The following is a 17,823-nucleotide window of genomic DNA, read 5'->3' as shown; positions in this document are numbered from 1 at the left end:
GGACTAGTATGGTTTCCTTAAAAAGGTATACCAAACACATTGTCGCTGTAAAATCTCGATGGTCTCCTTTCGATGATCACCCATCTCATTCGACAGTATGTGGCAAGCCGTTACCATCCTTATTAGTAGGTAGGACGGTTTTGTTGGGGCTATCTAACGGTAAGAAAAACAAGACCAAGAAAGTGTGTCTACAACCTTAGTATTTCATCATAACTTCAATTAACTCACTCCCATCAACTACCTTTTGCTCCTTCTGAGAAGTTGTCGAGTTCGTGAAACCACAGCTTGTCGCTCCAGCAACCAAGAGGTAAATTCCCCGTGGCCAAGCTATCTGCTTCGGCCAAAAGCGCCAGGGGAGGTTTCTTCCCCGAATGGTATCTTTCGACCTACTCGACTGCGAACATACCCGCATGCCATCCATACGCTCGACTTAAGCGCCTTCCAATCCGCCTCGCATTCCGCAATGGTATTTTACCTATTGGATGAGGTTCATGGAAATGAATGCTGCGTTCTACATCGAGCGTTGAAGGTGTAAACTGCCAAACCGACCCATACAGCTTCTCCGGCCCAAACCCCGTTGAAGCCATGGCGTAGAGGAAATCTGCCCAGGAAATCTCGCCTGGTATGTCAGACTGAGAGGAGTTGTAGAACAGGGCCTTGAAGACTTTGAAGGCCCGAGTTTTGAGTGTGAAGATGGGTTGCGGGTCTTTCTCTAGCAATGGAGTATCCTGTATGGTACTTAGGTAGTCTTGGGCAGAGCCTCGTTTCTTGGACTTAATCTTTAGCCGAGGGGAAACGAATTTTAAGGGAGAGTCCGTAGGCTCAAACCGTGGTACAGAGAGTGGTTCTTGCAAGCCATTCTTATTGTTAACTGGGATCGTGGCTTTTATCTCTTGGATAGGCTCAACCCACTCGGGAGTTCGCTCCAATTGGCGTGCTTCCGTAAAGATATGTTGTACAGCCTCATCAAGCGACTTTCCAGTTTTCCGCCGATAGTGCCCGTCTACTTTCTCCCAGAACAAATCTAGATTGTATTCTGCCTTTCGCATACTCTCTGCGGTTTGTTTGGTCCGTCGTTTGTCAGATGGGTAGAAGAATCGGTTTTCTGTTGGTGACCCGACCTTGGCGACCGATAGCTCCTTGAAGTGTCGCTCAAGCTGTGAGAGTAAAGCAACCCGACGGGGAAAGTCTTTTTCAATTGCGTCTCGATGAAATGCGTATTCATAATCGAAACTAGCAGCCCACGGTTGATATATATCCAACTCATGACGGACACGTGCAATCAAACCAAGGTCAGAAAAGACCCGCGCAACCCAAGGTGAAAATTTTGCTTTCTCCTTAGGATCGCTCTGTGCCAGATGCTCAATCTCGTCCATGAGACTAGGGAGACCAAGTAGGCCAAGTTGTTGGTTTGTCCAAAGGCTATCAAAGAGCCACAACATCCGGTCCGACCCCGTATTGCTTCGTACTCTAATTATGCTAGACCCTGGGACATGGGGTTCTCGGGAGAAGCGGGAACGGGGGGGGGGGGGGGGGAGGCGGGAATTCCAGTTTTCAGCAGGGAAATCGGCCCATTCTTCGTTTGCTCAAGCATGTATCGAAAGGTCAACAGTGCCTTCATATATTCCGGCGGGAGGATCTTTTGTGGAGTGATGGTATCGGAGTAATTTTCTTGGAGAGCGGCTAGATGGGTAAGTTGTTCACTGATTATATCCCATATGATCAATGCCCCATAGGCATCCACAACGACGTTGCCTATAACTCGATCCCAAAACAGTGGTTTGTCTAGCACTGGGTGGCGAACTTTATTCGTATCCAGCAACTTTTCTTGCCTGTGCTCGCTCCAATCCCCTACAACATCCGCGAAATAACCTGGGTCTTCTCTCAAGCCCCGAATATGATCTTCGGCACTAGTACACTTCGCGGCAACCAGAGCCTTAAGACGAACGAAATCAAGTTGAGCAGGAAGTCGGTATGGGGCTTCTACAGCTATAGAAGCCAAAGTCGGCCATTCTGAACTGTCTGTGATTAAAGGTGGCTCCGGTTTGATTGGCCCCTCGCTGGTCAAGGCACTTGGGGTGGAGTCATGAAGAATGCCGTGGCAACACTCCAGGAGGAAAAGCAATATCCGCTGCTGTGCTTCTAAAATCAGCAGCCCCTCCCCGGGTTGATAACCCCCGAAATGCGACATAACCTTCATCATGGCATCTTCGTCATCATCCCAAGAAACAAGGCGTCCGTAAGTTTCGATTGTTTCTCCATCAAGTAACATGGTATGAAGGTTGAGGAACGCAGGCATGACAGCAGTACTAACATTACCCAGCCTCATGGCTTCGAAATCGGTGTGAGCGAATAGAGACGGCGAATGGCGGCCTCTGGAATTCAAAAAAAGGAGTAACGTTTTGCCTCTGACTAAATCTTCAACGTTGATATAAGGCCAAATGTATGCTTCTCTAAATCTCGTCCCTCGGGACTTCAACTGCGGACCCTCCTTGCGTAAGGCTTCATAATCCGGCCGGTGTGTAGAAGACATGTTTGGCCAAGCTCGTAAAAGGATGGCTGTTCTTTGCACTTTCGTCTTCTTAATCCAGCGCTTCCATAGAACATCCTCGTGTCTTTCCAATATCTAGCGCAAATTAATCCACCGCGATAAAACCTCCGTTGATCGTTCCCGAGCTTCTTGCTGGGCCTCTGCTGGAGTGGGCATCGACGATGGTGCTGGTAGGCCAAGGGAGGCAAAGTCTCCAGACGCAAATCGTTGCATCTCATCGTCGCTCATATCGATGCCGAGGTAGGGTAACCCTAAGGGTAGGAGAGGTAGTCCATATTCATCTAGCTATGGAGGGTGTAGTACGGCGTCCATGCTACCAACAAAACCGAAACGTACAAACTATCGAAGATGGCAATTAGAACCACAGGGCGACACGAGTAAGTATAAAAGTACTACTTCGTAAGGGGTGTAAAGTTCGTCGTTTGATGAGACTACTCTTCAAGGTACGAAGTTCCACATAGGGGGCGTTTGGCACTACTCGTATACAGGGGTTTAATCCATGAGTTCGTCCCTGCAAACACGCGCTGGGCTGTACGAGTACGAGTACGATATATATGTAGGTACCTTAGGTAAGGTAGCCACCAAAGGTCAATGATCGAAATTTAACAGTTGCAATTATGCTATTTAGGGGCATTCTGTCTTTCCGCATTCCGATAACTCTAGTCAATTATATACTATACAACCATAGTCTGCACAGAGGAATTGGAATATATCTACGAAGTACTTTAATTCTGTCCCGCCTTTATATGTGAGGACAATCAATTGAAACCTCGGCATACAGCACCGTGCAAATAGTTCTCCGATTCTCAAGAATCCGTCAAATGCCAAGGCTCCGGTTCTATATCGGTATATCCATCCGTGGGCGCTGGGCGCCGGAGGTGTAGCTGTTCGGCAAATCGCCGAGCGGGGGTAGTGAAGCGTTTGAACCACATGGAGATGGAGTCTCTGGGCTATGGAGTTGGTTACTAGAAGGAAGTGAAGGCTGTCCAGATATCTAATCAGCAATATTTTAAATGGGAAAGCCCCACTGTGAGGTTGCTCCTCAGCTACTAAGCGGAAGGTGGTTTATGCCAGGTTTGAAAAAAGAAGTAATAATAAAATTAATTAATCAAAATAGCAAAAGAAATACCGCTGTAGTAGCGGTACCGAGAAACATAAACTTTTCGAGTAGTCCCAACCATCTTGTTACAGGGCGTCAGACTTACGTGACGCACCTCCAGGCTTTCTTATATGGCGCATTCTTGGGCGAATTTGATGCAAAACTCTTTTCGCTAGAAATATCAGGCACCTACAGCTATTACCTACCTATATATATCTCCGATATCGAACTTCTATACTATTTCTATATACTAATCTAGATAGCGTAAATACCTTTATCTCGGTTGGATATTTATAAACTTGAGTATCTCAATTCTAGTGAGGTATTTATATAACTTGAGTACCTTGATTATAGTAAGATATTCATATAACTTGAATACCTCAATTTTAGTAAGATATTTACGCGATATCAGATTTATATCTAGGTAATAGCTATTGGGCCTTATACCAGCGAAAAGAGTTTTGCACCAAAGTCGTCCAAGAATGCGCCATATTCTTAGGCGCAAGGTTGCGTTATTGCGGAGAGATGTTCAACAGTTGCCTATAAACCTAGTCACCGCCCTTTTGTACCCGCTATACAACTTGGGGACGAACCACAATTTTGTAGTTCTTAACCAAAAGGCATAAAATTAAAAGGTATCCAACGGGTTTAATAATCTTAATAAAATAAGCTAGCCAGCACCCTTCTTTCAATTTTCTAGAGCGTTACTAGGTTGAGTGAAGGGGGGTGGCGGAAAAAGCGGTGACAAACTGTAACAGGTGAAACTTGGTATGGCTTTGGCTAAGATTGGGGTAAGCGGATAGCGAATAAGCTACAATTTGATGTTGATGGCTGTGAGGGTGAGGGGTGCACACCCACATATTGTGTGGAAATCCTACACCCTGGGATATGATAATGAAGAGATTATAAAGCATAGGGGCGAGTACCGCCTATAGTATCAGGTGCTAGCTAGGTTAGCAACAGTTGAACAACGCTTCATAGGTTTAAGTTAAGCAAAGTAGGTATTGTATTAAACAGCCGCATTAAATTACAGAGCGTCGCCAACTACTAACTGCTAGCACTGAATCACTTAAAGAGAGCATATATTGTGGAGTAAGACTTTTTGTATTTAGGACGACTAAACTATCCCATATTTCCACCACGGAATGCGTAGTTTTATTATGCTATGCTATGTTAGATGTGCCTCGGCCTCGATGGGCAGGAGCACTTCCGTATGCCATCAGCGTATGAGCAGGTATCGGCCCTCGTCCCATAGGAAGAGCACAGACAAACCTGCACGTAGACGCCCACGCGCAAAAAATCGGGCGAAAAAGCAAAAGCCTTGTCTCGAAGTATCTTCGCTCGAGGTATCGAAGAACTCCGAGTAGATCCACTTTTTATCTAATTGCGAAACCAGCTAAGCATAAAATCAATGGAAAACAAATGGTGTGCACGATCTTCTAGAGTGGAAGTGACCGTCGAATGTCTCGGAGAGCAAGAATATTTCGAGGAACATGACCATCATAATGCGTTCTGTATACCCAGGGTTTCTCTTCCCTTCCCAGGTAAAAAAGCATCATGACCGGTACGCCGTAAGTGACATCTCATGCAACTGTCTTTATCTCCCTTGAGACATCTATTGGGTATCGAGACGGGGGACAGCCGGGCACAAAAGACAACGCTATCTATTCGATGGTATGCCGTTCGATGGTCAAGACCACAACGCTCGGCTAGTTTGTACGGTTCAAGATGGCTGAAACGTGCTAAAAGCTAGCCATCGCTGCAGTCGTGCCGCCACGAGAAAATCGGGAAAAGTCGCAGTTCGCGGAAAGGATTCGCAAGCAAAGCGTATTATCGGAGTTGAATTAGCAAAAAAATGAATATTGATCTTACCAACAGAGACCTGTTGATATCCGTTGACGCCTCTGTCCCAGTTCTAGTGGTTGTATTGTACCATAATAGGAAAAGATCCACGAAAGAACCGAGATGCGCCGTTGGTGGAGATTTACCACCAGGACTGTCCGCCAGCGGATGGATTGCCTAATAATTTATGTTAGCGGCTGTATTTAGACATATAACGACAACAGATGTCAATAGGACGAGAAACTCTAGAGCAGCACAGCTCGTAGCTGGGAGTCACCCATGAAGATATTTCGAGCGGGACCTTGACAACATAATAGGAAATAGAGGAGTAACGTACCATAACTGCCATTACCGTATCCGCCGCCGCCACCGCCGAAAGAGGGGGCACCACCGTAGGCAGCTGGGGGAGGACCACCGGCACCGGCGCCGTATCCTCCTCCGTATCCACTCTGTGGTGGCCCGCCATAGCCTGGAGCACCGCCAAATCCTCCACCGCCTCCGACCTTTCGGAAATCACGGTTGCTTCCAGCGCCACGTCCACGGCCACCTGAACGGCCACCGCCTCGTCCACCACCGCCACCAAAGCTAGAACCCTCTCGAGCGATATTCTCGAGGAAAGCAGGAACCTCTTGGTTAGCTTCCTTCAGGAGATCAATAAGATCCCGAACAACACCGCGGTTGCCGCGGTTGAAGAAGGCGGTGGAAATACCGGTATTTCCTGCACGGCCGGTACGACCAATTCGATGGACGTAGTCATCAATGTCGGTGGGAAGATCGTAATTCACGACGTGAGTCACATTCGGTATGTCAAGTCCCTTGAAAGCAAAGTTAGCAAATGTTAGTCAATGTCAATTGTCACAGGAGTGGGATAGGAATGGAACACACCCCTAAAGATAATGAGTTAGTACATGGATCATTGATTGCGGATGATTGAAGATGTTTGAACGTTAGAAATGATCGTTTTGACGGAAAGAAATTTTTGACAGAAAGGAAAGTCCAAAAATCCGGGGCAATGGCGCACTATTCGAGCGTAGAGCTCGATGCCAAGTGTCTGAGCTTCTTGGCATGCCTGGGGCCCTTCAGATGGACCTGAAGCCTCGCAGCTGTGGAAGCAGCATGTTTGCAGATTGCGCACCAATGCGTCTTATTCGCGGTCGCATATTGAGAACCGCCGCCGGTTCTTTGGCGGGTGGAAGTTCCAGCGGCCTTTCTAATGTGTATAGGGCGCTGATTGTGTTCCAGAAGCTTTGCATTGGAGCGAAATGAGAGAACACAGACAGTGCATTGAAATTTCTGGTCGTCCAATGCTTTGTTCCCGTACGCCATTGTTTGAGCAGCATGTACGCCTGGTCCTTTATTTGCAATGTATTGTCGACTTTTGAATATCTTTCTCTCGGCATCGAGACGGTTGATCTCCTCACGTGAAATGTTCTGAGCACGGCCAACTACCTGTTCATTGATCGAGAAGTGTGTGCAGCAGCCATCATAGGTGAGGGTATCGCGAGGCCAGGGACACAGAGGAGGCATGAAATAGTCCTTTGTACGGCTCTTCATAGCCCAGAAACAGAGAGTAAAGCCGCATTCCAGTACTTGGAAGAGACATCGCAGTGCATATCTCTCTGAAGCAAGTGGTAGAGGAGTCCAGGCCAGCAGGCCCTTATGAGTGATGGCGTATCCATCTTGCAAGGAGGTCTCGACATAGTGGGGTATGGCATTATCAGGTTTCCCGGTGAGAGATCTCCTGTTATAGCTCGACATCCTGCCCTTAACGCCATAACATGATGCGGTGCCACTGCCTATGTAGATCTTCGGACGCTGTCCATCTTTCTCAAGTACCAGTAGATAGACGGCCCAGAGCTTGTCGAGATGCAGAGGCAAAGTCTTGAAGTAGGATATTGTAGGAGCCGTGCAGGACCGAATGATCTGCAGCAGGCCAGGAGCAAATTCGCATGGAGAGAACTGCATGACTTTCTCCATGTCATGCTCGGTTGGAAAGACAGTGTCGAAAACGAGGTTCTTGAGAGCGCGGTTGGTGAGAGACAGAGAGGCCCAAGCCAGCCATAGGACAAAGACCGAGATATCATCTGTCTCAGGCCCCATATTGGTTGTCATAGAGGTAGGCGGTGATTGATGCTTCCAGATGTCTGTGAGATGTTCGAGGATGTCTGCGAGATGTTCGACAATGTCTGCGAGAGATGTTCGACGATGTCTGCGGGATGTTCGACGATGTCTGCGGGATGTTCGACGATGTCGAGAGAGATGTTCGAGGATGTCGAGAGAGATGTCGCCGTATGTCCAGGTGTGAAGAAGGAAATTCCATCATGTCAAGTCCAGGGCTGGGATGGCCCTGTGTAGCACTTGCCATATCATTGATGTTTTGACAGAAAGAAAGTGAGGAAGGAACGAAAGGAGGAATACATACGAGCAGCGACTGCGGTGGCAACAAGAATTGGGCAACGACCGTTACGGAACATCTCAAGGGCGCGCTCACGCTCGCGTTGAGTGCGGTCGCCATGAATAGAGGTGGCTGGGAAATTCTGATTGATCAAGAAGTCCGACAAGGCATCGGCCATGCGCTTGGTCTCAACGAAGATGAGAGTAAGGCCAGCGCCATGAGTGTGGAGGATGTCGAGGAGAACCGACTTCTTGTCCATGTCTTCAACATATTCGACCTTCTGGGTAATGTTCTCGGATGTTGAACCAACACGGCCAACAGACAGGAAGACGTAGTCCTTGAGGAAATCCCTAGCGAGCATCTGAATGTCACGGGGGAAGGTGGCGGAAAACATGAGGGTCTGGCGGCCCTGGACGCCTGGCATATCCTCGCCCTCGACGATTCGGCGGATTTGAGGCTCGAAACCCATGTCCAGCATACGATCAGCCTCATCAAGGACCAAGTACTTGATGTTGCAGAGAGAAATGCGGCCACGCTCAATCAAATCGACCAAACGACCTGGAGTAGCCACGAGGAGATCGCATCCACGTTCGATTTGGCGAAGTTGAGATCCAATATCTGCACCACCATAAACAACACATGGGCGAACCCATGATCTGTATGCAAACTTGCGGGACTCCTCGAAGATCTGGGATACAAGCTCACGTGTGGGGGCAAGAATAAGAGATGTAGGGTATGCCTTGCGTTGACGTCCAAAGTTTCCGCCGGCACCGGCTGGGGCAGCGGAAGGGCCGTTGATGAATGCTTGCGACAGGATGGGGAATAGGAAACCGCCAGTCTTTCCGGAACCGGTTTGCGCACAAGCCATCAAGTCGCGACCACCCATGACAATAGGAATAGAGTATTTCTGGACGGGTGTTGGGACCTTGTAGTGTGCAAGATCGATGTTCTTGAGCAGGTGGTCGTCAAGAGGTGGGTTGGTGAATTTCAGAACTGGCTCGGGGACATCTGTACCCGAAGCTTCAACTGGGATATCATCATACTTCTCAAAGTTGATACCAGTCTGTTGCTTGGTTGGGTCGTCGGCAACGCCGAAGAGCTCGCGCTCCACGCGAGGATTCGCAGGGCCAGCAACGTGCTTGCCATCAACCCATCGACCATCGCCGCCACCGCGAGGAGCAGAAGAGCCGCCTCCGGCACCAGGGTGTCCATAGCCCTGACGGTTGAATGCGGCTGGGGGAGCGACGGTAGCAGTATCCCATCCTGGACGCGGCTCGTTGCCGCGGGGTGTGAAGTTAGGGGCGCTGGCCCAGTTTCCAGAACCGGCATCGGCGCCATATCCGTTACTGTCAGTTAATGTTAGCATTTGATGCTCATGCTATATGAAAGATCCCGAGTATCATGGGAGAGAGAGTAAAGAAAAAAATTGCAGGTATACTTACGGTGCTGCCTGAGCCCAGGCGCTGCCACCAATGCCACCGTTCATGGCAGGGCCCGGACCCGGGTGGTTTCGAGGATCCTGGGAAAGGACCTTGCCCCGCATGTGGGGAGGCTTGTAGGTTGATTGCTCGCTGAGGCTGAGGCCGTTCATGTTGAGTTGTTCCGCCATGTTGGGTAGTGGTTCGAAGATGAACTTTGACTGAAGGCTGAAACAGTTGGCTTTGTTTTGGGAGATCGAGTGTTGAGTGGGTATTATCGCCGGGGAAGTGACGGACTGAAGTCTAAGGTCTTTCAGGCTCTCGAACAAGATCGCAGGATCTAAAGAGAGTGTGGAAAGACGGAAGAAGAAAATCTATAGGGGCGAAACGCGATCGTGACGATTAGGACGAGAAAAGACTGAGGCTTCCTCGATTATCTCTTGGAAAAGAGAAGACGCGTAGGGTCGTGCGAAGTCTGAGCTGCACTGAGGTCCTCCGAAAGAACAACTGACTTTCAAAGGAAATAGAGGGGAGAAGAGGTTGTTGTGGATGTGTGTATGGGGGATGGAGGGAGTTGAAGGAGAGAGGAAATAAATTACGAGGGCGAAAAGATGCTGCAGTTCAAAAAACCCTTTTCGCCTCGCTTGTGACCTCGCGCTAGTGATATCAGTTTTGGGACAAGGGGGCGAATCGCGAATCGGGCTGAGCAAAAAGAAGAATTATGTTGGCCGCTCTCACCGCCACAAATAGGTTACACGTGGGGGGAAAAGAGCTGACGGGGTGTTTTGTCTTTGCATGTCTACGTGGTGATAATGTAACGCTCTCGTAGAGCAGTGCACGAAGTAATAGCGGTGCGAAGGCACGAGAACAGTCAAGGTACATAGGTACCTAGGTACATAATACCATTCGTGGAGGTGGCAATTAATACAGCCACGTCGTAACACAGCGAAAATATGACTTTCCAGGGCCCAGTAAGAGCAGCCCAAGATAGTCATGGGCCGGGCCGCCTACGAAACTGAAAACTCGTTCAAAGTACATAGTAGTAAGTATCTTTTATACACGTGATGCCAACGCACTCCATATCCTGATTCCACCTGGATGGCGGATAATCACTCTTGTAGAAAAAGGATGGACCAAGGCACGAGGACCCGGGTTGAAAGTAGCTCTTAGTTCAAATACGCCTTTATTGTAAGCACATTGGCAGGGCTCTTGAGGTGGGATAACTGCGGAAATCCCCCAGTTGCCACACACTCAAAATAGTTATCAGTAGAAGGTAGCGTCACATAACCAGGAGCGAATCCAGAACGATGAAACATTCATGAGCCAGGAAACCCGTAATCGCCATTCTTGATGCCCTGCTATAATACACCCATGCCATCCTTGATCAAACCACGACACCACAAGACCAAAACAGAGTACACTCCTCAGGGACAAGCCACCTTCTCATCATCCAAGTATTCTATTTCCTTGATCCCATCCTTCGTAATAACCTTGACCAGCATGCCCTTGAAATCAATCGGTAATCTCCTCTTCAACTCATCCGTACACATCCTTAAGATTTTGATTCCCTGCTCGTAATCAATATCCGGATGATGATGCTTATCGAGAATGGACAAGCAGTAGTATTGTGCATAACCGTGTGCAGCATATGGAAGGGGGGCCAACGACGCCAGGTAGTCGAGCCAGTATAACGAGGGCTTGAGGGTGATGGGATCAACGCCGCCGAGGAGCAGATTGACGTTGTATGGTTTACGGGAGCGGAGGGAGGAGGCAAGTTCGCCTCGGACGAAGTGTGCGACTGCAGAGGGAGAGAGTTCGATGCCGTTGCGCATGGAGTAGAGTTGCGCATTTGCTTGAATGTATTCTGCGAATTGCACTGGAAGAAGAGTAAGGTCAACAGGCGCTTCGCGCGTCAAAAAGACAAGATCTTGTCAAGTACCTGTATCTCCAGATTCTCCCGAGAATGCCATCAAGGTATGGTTGTTTAACTGTCTCGTCTTGTCGTCTGAGGCTTTAAGAACTGTTGCTCCTCTCATAGCGGCTTTCGACGCAGCTATGAGGGTGAAGTCCTTCCCGGTTATACCAAGCAGTACCTCCCTAATTAGATGAATACGTTAGCACTGCGACTGTGTAAATGCTGCTGCTGCTACAACCCCATACTAATACTCACATATTTGCGGTTGGTTGCGGTTGAGGTGTTAGATTGAGTCGGGCGGTGATGAAGGCTTCGAAGCTTTGGAGCTTCCAGCGTCAACTGTGCAACACGCGTGGAGCTGTGCTGCCTCTCGTAGAAACAATCCCTGTCGGCGAGAAGGCTTGGTCACGTGGTGCGGTGCGGGACCCCTGCAAAGATTCTCAAGTGCGAGGCAGAATTATTTTTGTGAGAAACTTCAGGCCTGCGGAGCATTTTATCATCGTTGTTTGACATCCAAACAGCCACGCCGCCATGTCTTCCTTCTTTACGATTCCCTCATCAGTGAAAAAGAGAAAGCGACCGGAAACCACAGAACCCCCTAAAAAGCGATTTGCTTCTACGTCTACAAAAACTAAAAGTAATGGCCGAGAACCCAAACAAACTCGAGCTCCCCGAAAACCGGAAAGAGACGAATCCATATCTGGAAGCGATAGCGGCGAGGAAAGCTATGATGAGCGTCGAGGGGCTATCGACGACGAAGACGATAATGAAAGTACTTCCGGCTCAGAAGTAGGAGAAGGGGAGGAAGAAACAGCTGCTGAGAGACGGCTGCGGCTCGCTGAGCGGTATCTGGAAAATATCCGAGACGAGGTCGATGAAATCGGATTTGACGCCGAGGAAATAGACCGAGACCTGATTGCCGAGCGATTGCAAGAAGATGCCGCCGAGTCGAAAGGACGCATGTACCGGAAACTAGCGGAGGCGTTATCTTTCGAGGATGCTTCACATAGCCTGTTCCGAAATGACAGCGATTCGATTACCAGTGTTGCTGCATGCCCGCCGCATGCATATACTGTCTCCAAGGATTTATGTCTGGTTAAGTGGAGGCTGCAAGAATTGCCCGCAAACCAATTCCCACAGAAAAAGAAATCGAAGAAACCGCCTCCCCCACCTCGACGGAAACCCACGCAGGTTGCATTCGTGCGCGGCGATAAGAGGAAAGCCAAGGACAATTCCTATGAGGGACATGTTGACGCTATCCTGGCTGTCGCAGCATCGCAAGATGGGAAGTTTGTGGTTACTGGAGGAAGGGATCGCAGGATAATAGTGTGGGAAGCGGAAACATTGAAACCCTTACGAGTTTTCACCCATCATCGAGATGCTGTTACGGGACTTGCTTTCCGGAGAGGCACAAACCAACTTTACTCTAGCTCAAAAGACAGAACCATCAAAGTGTGGAGTTTAGACGAGCTGGCATATATTGAGACTTTGTTCGGACATCAGGACGAGGTGGTGGATATTGCAGCACTCGCCCAAGAACGCTGCATCAGCGTTGGTGCAAGAGACCGAACGGCTAGATTATGGAAGGTTGTCGAGGAGACACAATTGGTATTCCGCGGCGGCGGAGGAGAGAAGAAATCAAGACAGGGATCAGGGCCAAGAGTTCTAGAAGGAAGCATGGATAAAGTAGCCATGATTGACGAGGAGACTTTCGTTACAGGTGGCGACAATGGATCGATCTGTCTGTGGGTCATCCACAAGAAGAAACCGATCTTTACGTTACCCTTGGCTCATGGGGTTGACCCTCCTCTTACGCCGGAGGAAGCCTCTGCAGAAGCACATCCGAGCCCAGACATCGTTCCAGCTGCCCAACCGCGATGGATCACAGCTCTGGCTACAATTCCTTACTCGGATGTTATCTTGAGTGGGAGTTGGGATGGCCAGCTGAGAGCATGGAGGCTCAGCGATGATAAGAAGAAACTAGAGGCTTTGGGCCCTGTTGGGTCTACTTCGCGTTCTGTCACCAATGGTGCAACGAGGCTTATTAATGGCAGCGGTGGTCTTCAATCGCGAGAAGAAGGTCACTCTGCGACCAAGGGTTACATCAATGACATCGCTGTCTTCGAGAGGGGCGATAGAGGTAAAGATGGTGTGTGCGTAGTAGTCGCTCTGGGCAAAGAGCACCGAATGGGGCGATGGAGAAGGGCCACAGGGAGGAACGGGGCTGTTGTTTTCGAGATACCACGAGTGGAGCAGAAGCCAAAGACGAACGGGGTTGGTGGCTCAGATGAGCATGCAGAGGAAGATTGATTGAATGGGTATTGAATGACTTGCATAGGCGTATAGGTTAGGTTCACTGGTAGTCATCTACAGCATGGAACTGGTATCATTATGTCCATAAGGGCAATGCCACTCAGGACGAGCTTCGTCTGAGCTCTATACTATAAAAAATACAACTACATCTCCGCCTGAGCTGATATTGAAAACACTTTCGTTGCGTCATCCCTACCGTCCATTTTGCGCCTTACCCTTGCCTTTCCCCTTGCCATCCCTCCTCTTCTCCCAAACCTGCAAGTAGGTCTCCCCAAGGTATAGCAATTCCTTCTGTGTCTTCTCCACAAACAAATCTTGGATCTGCACCCACTCGTCTCGACCCCGATCCCTCATCTGCACCTTCCATGTCCGCTTCTCTGTTTCGCCCTCGACACTATCCTCCCGTCCCCTTACGGCCTCATGCACAATGTTCGCAACCAGGTCATACCATATTGGCTCCCCAGGCTGATGGAACGCCGGGTTGGGCTCCACATAGGGACTCATATCCAAATTCCGAGCGTCGAATGTGACGATTGTGGGGTTGCGCTCTTCGACAAATTTATTCTTAGAGAAGCGCTTGACGTGGAAGAGAAGGTATGGTGGCAGAGGGTGTAGCAGACGATAGCGTTTCCGCTGGTTAAGATGTTCTTGCGCCTTTAATCCATCATATTTGGAAAGAATTGAGGTGAGCGGCACTTGCGGGATAATATTCCGTTCTAGTTCATCTTGGAAGAGGGGTGCGGAGGGAAGATCGAGCGTTAGTAGGAGAAAGCGATTGACGTCTATTTTGACCTCTGCTGCTTCCTCGAAACGCAACCGATCGCCTGCGTCGGCTTTGGCCGTAATGGCCTGGCTTTCAACCTTTAGTTTTCCTTGGAAACATTGCTGGGCCATGCTGCTTCCTGGCTTGGTCTTGCTACCCCCAAGCGCGAGATGGATATTGTTGAGGAACCAGGACAAAAACTCTACTGGGTCGGATTGTGCGGTTAGGGTGAACTTCTTGTTCGATTTAAGAGAGATCTCTTGGAGGAGTTCGTGCGGTGAAACGTGCGATTTGAAGGCTCGGGGGTTCCAAATCTTGCGGATGAGGATCGAGAGTCGTTTGACCAGTTCGGGTTTGGTTGAGAAGTCTTCGAGTAGGAAGTAATTCCGCAGAGGCGGGACGTGTGATAGGGCCTGCACTACGACATTGAAGTAGTCGTTGTCCTTAATATTGTTCATTCCTACAAAGCCGGGCGCATATTCCTTCCCTCCAAGGGTCCAGGCTACCTTTGCCTCGCGGTCCAGGGCCATGACCTGCTCTTTTGTGTACCTCGGATCAGAGACGAACTTGATATCATCTAAGCTCTTGTTCTTCACCTCGTAGCCTTCCGGTAGAACGTACACCTTCTGCGTCTGCATATTGATGTATACATGATGCCCGACCTCGAGCGCGTGGAAATATGCGTGCGACTTTGGGCCTCGGCCTTGATAGTATTTCCCGCAGACTAGGCAGGCATAGACATTGATATTCGAAAGGGTAACAGAACAGAGCTTTTCGAAATCAAAATCGAGGACATTCCGATTAACCGTATCGAGATATAGGTCGTCAAACCCCTCGGGAGGAGCTTCTTGCCGTATGGCTACTGGGGCATTGACTTCCTCCTCCTCCTCCCCATCCACCTCTTCAACTCCCCGATCGCTCGGAGTCGCGGTTGTTTCGTGAATCCTCAGGCGTTTCACCGCAGGCTCAAATCCTTCATCTGAAATATCGATATCCTTTCGTTTTCGCGATGTTCCATTGGGAGTTGCAGTCTCACTCATTTTGGTTGAAGGTTGGTGGCGACAAGAAAACAGTTGTGGTTGCTGTATGATTTTTCGAGCTTCGATGTTTTGGTTCTCCTCCAGCCGCCTCGCTTGCAGCCTTGCGTTGGCGTTGGAGTTGGCCTTGCTGGTGCATGGGGCAAGGGAGTTTAGTCAGGAGGTCTTTTTTTTTGCGCCTGGTGCAACATCATGCATCCAGGATCTCTCCCCCTTTTTATTCATTACTTCCGCATTCCATTTTCCTTATCACTTTATTTTCCTTCTTTTGCACGCCGGGTAATGTTGCATTTTCATGCATCGATGGGCCCATTGCTAGTGATCTTTCGTGGCCTTAGTAATCGAAGTTGAGTAACTGTCCCGATGCCATTTCTTTTTTGTCTTATCTGGCGTGTATAATGGAGGGTGGGTGCTTGTGGCCACCAGATTGTTGCGACTACTCAGTGTCAAATATTGGAGAGCATCATTCTCTAAATTCCAGTCCAACTATTTCCATTTCCATAGGGCAACGTTCCTATCGTCCTACCTTGCTTCCAAACCTATATAGGCTATATGACCCATCTCAATACCGTGGCAGCCTTGAAAATCCTCATAACGGGCGCAACGGACTTCATGTAAGCATCCCCTTTGCCATATAGGAAGTATTGATTTTCCCTCCAGCAGGGGCTCAATCTCATCGCACCCGATATCGTCAAATTATGAATTTCTCTCCTGCCACTTTGTTTCTGCAGTATGACTTTTCCATGCTCCCCAAAGAATCATGATAGATAAAGAGCTTCTAGTCCTCTAGTCCTCTAGTCCTCCAGTCCTCCGGGCCTCTCCGTTCCACTAGCCCAGTCGGGTCTCATACGACGGGCACACCTGGTAGGCTGGCCGCGCCTGCCTTGCTGTCCCACCTCATGTCGCACCTCAAGTCTATCTTCTGTACGAATTCCGTAGTAATATATATATATATATACCTGTCTAAGTTGCAACAGCACCAAGGTTTTCTGAAAATCTGTTTTGTTCGACTTTCACCAGGCATCGGGAACTCGAGGTGCGGCATCTCAGAATTTTTTACCAATCCGAAACACCATATTTCCAACTCTTATAACCCGCCACGACATCGCTTCCAACCTCCAAACCCATTGTTGGTTTCACAATAATGGCCGAGGGCTCCGAGTCAGTACCTGCCGGGCTCCCCCTCTGGAACTCCTCGCCGGAACCTCAAGTGTATAACGTTGAGCTAGAGAAGATTCCGGAAGAAAATCGGTATACGTACAGCAGCACCAATGGCCTCGATTATCTTATAAAAGGGCACACCGAAAGCTTAGAACAGGGCGGTACTCGATATCAATATCTCGCATTTCGATTATTCCGGATCGAAAACGCTAATAATTGGTCTCCACCCCTTAAGAGCTGCCGGGCTACAATATATGAGAACGACCAAATTTTGATTGTCAAAATCATACCAACCCAAGCACATCATATACCGTGCTAGTTTTTCTGGCAAGTGATAGCTATACAGCTTAGAAGTCAGGGAGTACAGCCACGAGAATTTGTATGTTGTGGGGGAGCTACATACAGCAGCTCCGCGCCCCAAATATCCTCAAAGGAGCCGGATATTGCTTTAAACCGTTCTGTACCCGACCGAACACGAATGACTTCCCAACGTTAATTATCGAGGTTGGGTATCCTTCGTCATTTGAGAGCCTCCGCCTGGATGCACGCTGGTGGCTGCAAGCCAGTCACGGCGCGGCTGCCTACGTTGTGATAGTATCTATAAAAGATACTGACCGGACACTGCGGATTGAACTCTGGGAGTTGCGATCGGAACAGTCCCGCAGACCTCAGCCAGAAATGATTAAAGAATGCGTCGTCTTCCGGCGTGGGACTCTTCTTGATAATGGGGATTATGATACCTCGAGTGGAACGCGCATTACAGATGGAACCCTTGTGACGAACGCATCGTTTGCACGAGAGCCAGTGTATGTCAAAGGTGCCCCGCTCGTCCTCGAGTTTATTAACAGACTTCTCCTTCGGCCACCTACACCTTGCGAAAGTGATGTTACATTCTCGTCGCTATTGTTCGCAGAGCTTTCGGGTTTGATTTGGTATTAAGCTTGATTTGGAACTGGAGTTTGAAAAGTGGCGATGGCGGTGTTGCAGACCCTTTGGCTCGTAGGGCCATAAAATTGTACTAATTACGAGTATTGGAAGGGTTCTTGCTCTTTCGCTCGTGCATACCTACATTACCTACCTAGGTAGGTAGGTAATGTAGGTAATAATTCTATCACGCTTACTATCAAATCCATCTTGTTTTCTGGGGTTGCTGTTTCGCCTACTAGATATTGATTCCATGATGCACCGGAGATGAGGCAGTGGTGCTTGTGGTATTAGAACAAAAGACTTCGCAAAGCTGAGGCATAAAGAAGGATAAAGAATCGGCCCAGGACAAAATAAGCGCGAAATTCGAGACAAGAAGTCGACACAGCGAGTGACGACGAATAG

At 49.0% G+C, this 17,823-nt stretch overlaps 6 protein-coding genes across 6 annotated transcripts; 1 reads left to right on the top strand and 5 right to left on the bottom strand.

The window, feature by feature from the left end:
* Positions 1-386: 386 nt before the first annotated feature.
* BP5553_01406 (uncharacterized protein) lies at positions 387-1,376 on the bottom strand (the record flags this gene model as incomplete). The annotated part of the gene is made up of 1 exon (XM_032010029.1): positions 387-1,376. The coding sequence occupies one exon, from the start codon at positions 1,374-1,376 to the stop codon at positions 387-389; it is 990 nt and encodes a 329-aa protein (XP_031874083.1).
* A 98-nt stretch (positions 1,377-1,474) lies between these two features.
* Positions 1,475-2,779, bottom strand: BP5553_01405 (uncharacterized protein; the record flags this gene model as incomplete). Its single annotated transcript, XM_032010028.1, has 2 exons — positions 1,475-2,626; positions 2,657-2,779. 2 exons carry the CDS (start codon positions 2,777-2,779, stop codon positions 1,475-1,477), a joined length of 1,275 nt encoding a protein of 424 aa, XP_031874082.1.
* Positions 2,780-5,634: 2,855 nt separating this feature from the next.
* On the bottom strand, positions 5,635-9,496 carry BP5553_01404 (Uncharacterized protein; the record flags this gene model as incomplete). Its single annotated transcript, XM_032010027.1, has 5 exons — positions 5,635-5,669; positions 5,830-6,307; positions 6,582-7,678; positions 7,915-9,233; positions 9,330-9,496. 5 exons carry the CDS (start codon positions 9,494-9,496, stop codon positions 5,635-5,637), a joined length of 3,096 nt encoding a protein of 1,031 aa, XP_031874081.1.
* A 1,233-nt stretch (positions 9,497-10,729) lies between these two features.
* Positions 10,730-11,341, bottom strand: BP5553_01403 (Proteasome subunit beta type; the record flags this gene model as incomplete). The annotated part of the gene is made up of 2 exons (XM_032010026.1): positions 10,730-11,181; positions 11,245-11,341. 2 exons carry the CDS (start codon positions 11,339-11,341, stop codon positions 10,730-10,732), a joined length of 549 nt encoding a protein of 182 aa, XP_031874080.1.
* Positions 11,342-11,751: 410 nt separating this feature from the next.
* On the top strand, positions 11,752-13,530 carry BP5553_01402 (Uncharacterized protein; the record flags this gene model as incomplete). Its single annotated transcript, XM_032010025.1, has 1 exon — positions 11,752-13,530. The coding sequence occupies one exon, from the start codon at positions 11,752-11,754 to the stop codon at positions 13,528-13,530; it is 1,779 nt and encodes a 592-aa protein (XP_031874079.1).
* A 195-nt stretch (positions 13,531-13,725) lies between these two features.
* Positions 13,726-15,336, bottom strand: BP5553_01401 (Cysteine proteinase; the record flags this gene model as incomplete). The annotated part of the gene is made up of 1 exon (XM_032010024.1): positions 13,726-15,336. The coding sequence occupies one exon, from the start codon at positions 15,334-15,336 to the stop codon at positions 13,726-13,728; it is 1,611 nt and encodes a 536-aa protein (XP_031874078.1).
* Positions 15,337-17,823: the final 2,487 nt, after the last annotated feature.

The sequence above is a fragment of the Venustampulla echinocandica genome, assembly GCF_003357145.1.
Source record: "Venustampulla echinocandica strain BP 5553 chromosome Unknown scaffold_0, whole genome shotgun sequence".
Taxonomy (NCBI): domain Eukaryota; kingdom Fungi; phylum Ascomycota; class Leotiomycetes; order Helotiales; family Pleuroascaceae; genus Venustampulla; species Venustampulla echinocandica.
This window is presented reverse-complemented; position numbering and strand designations above follow the sequence as displayed.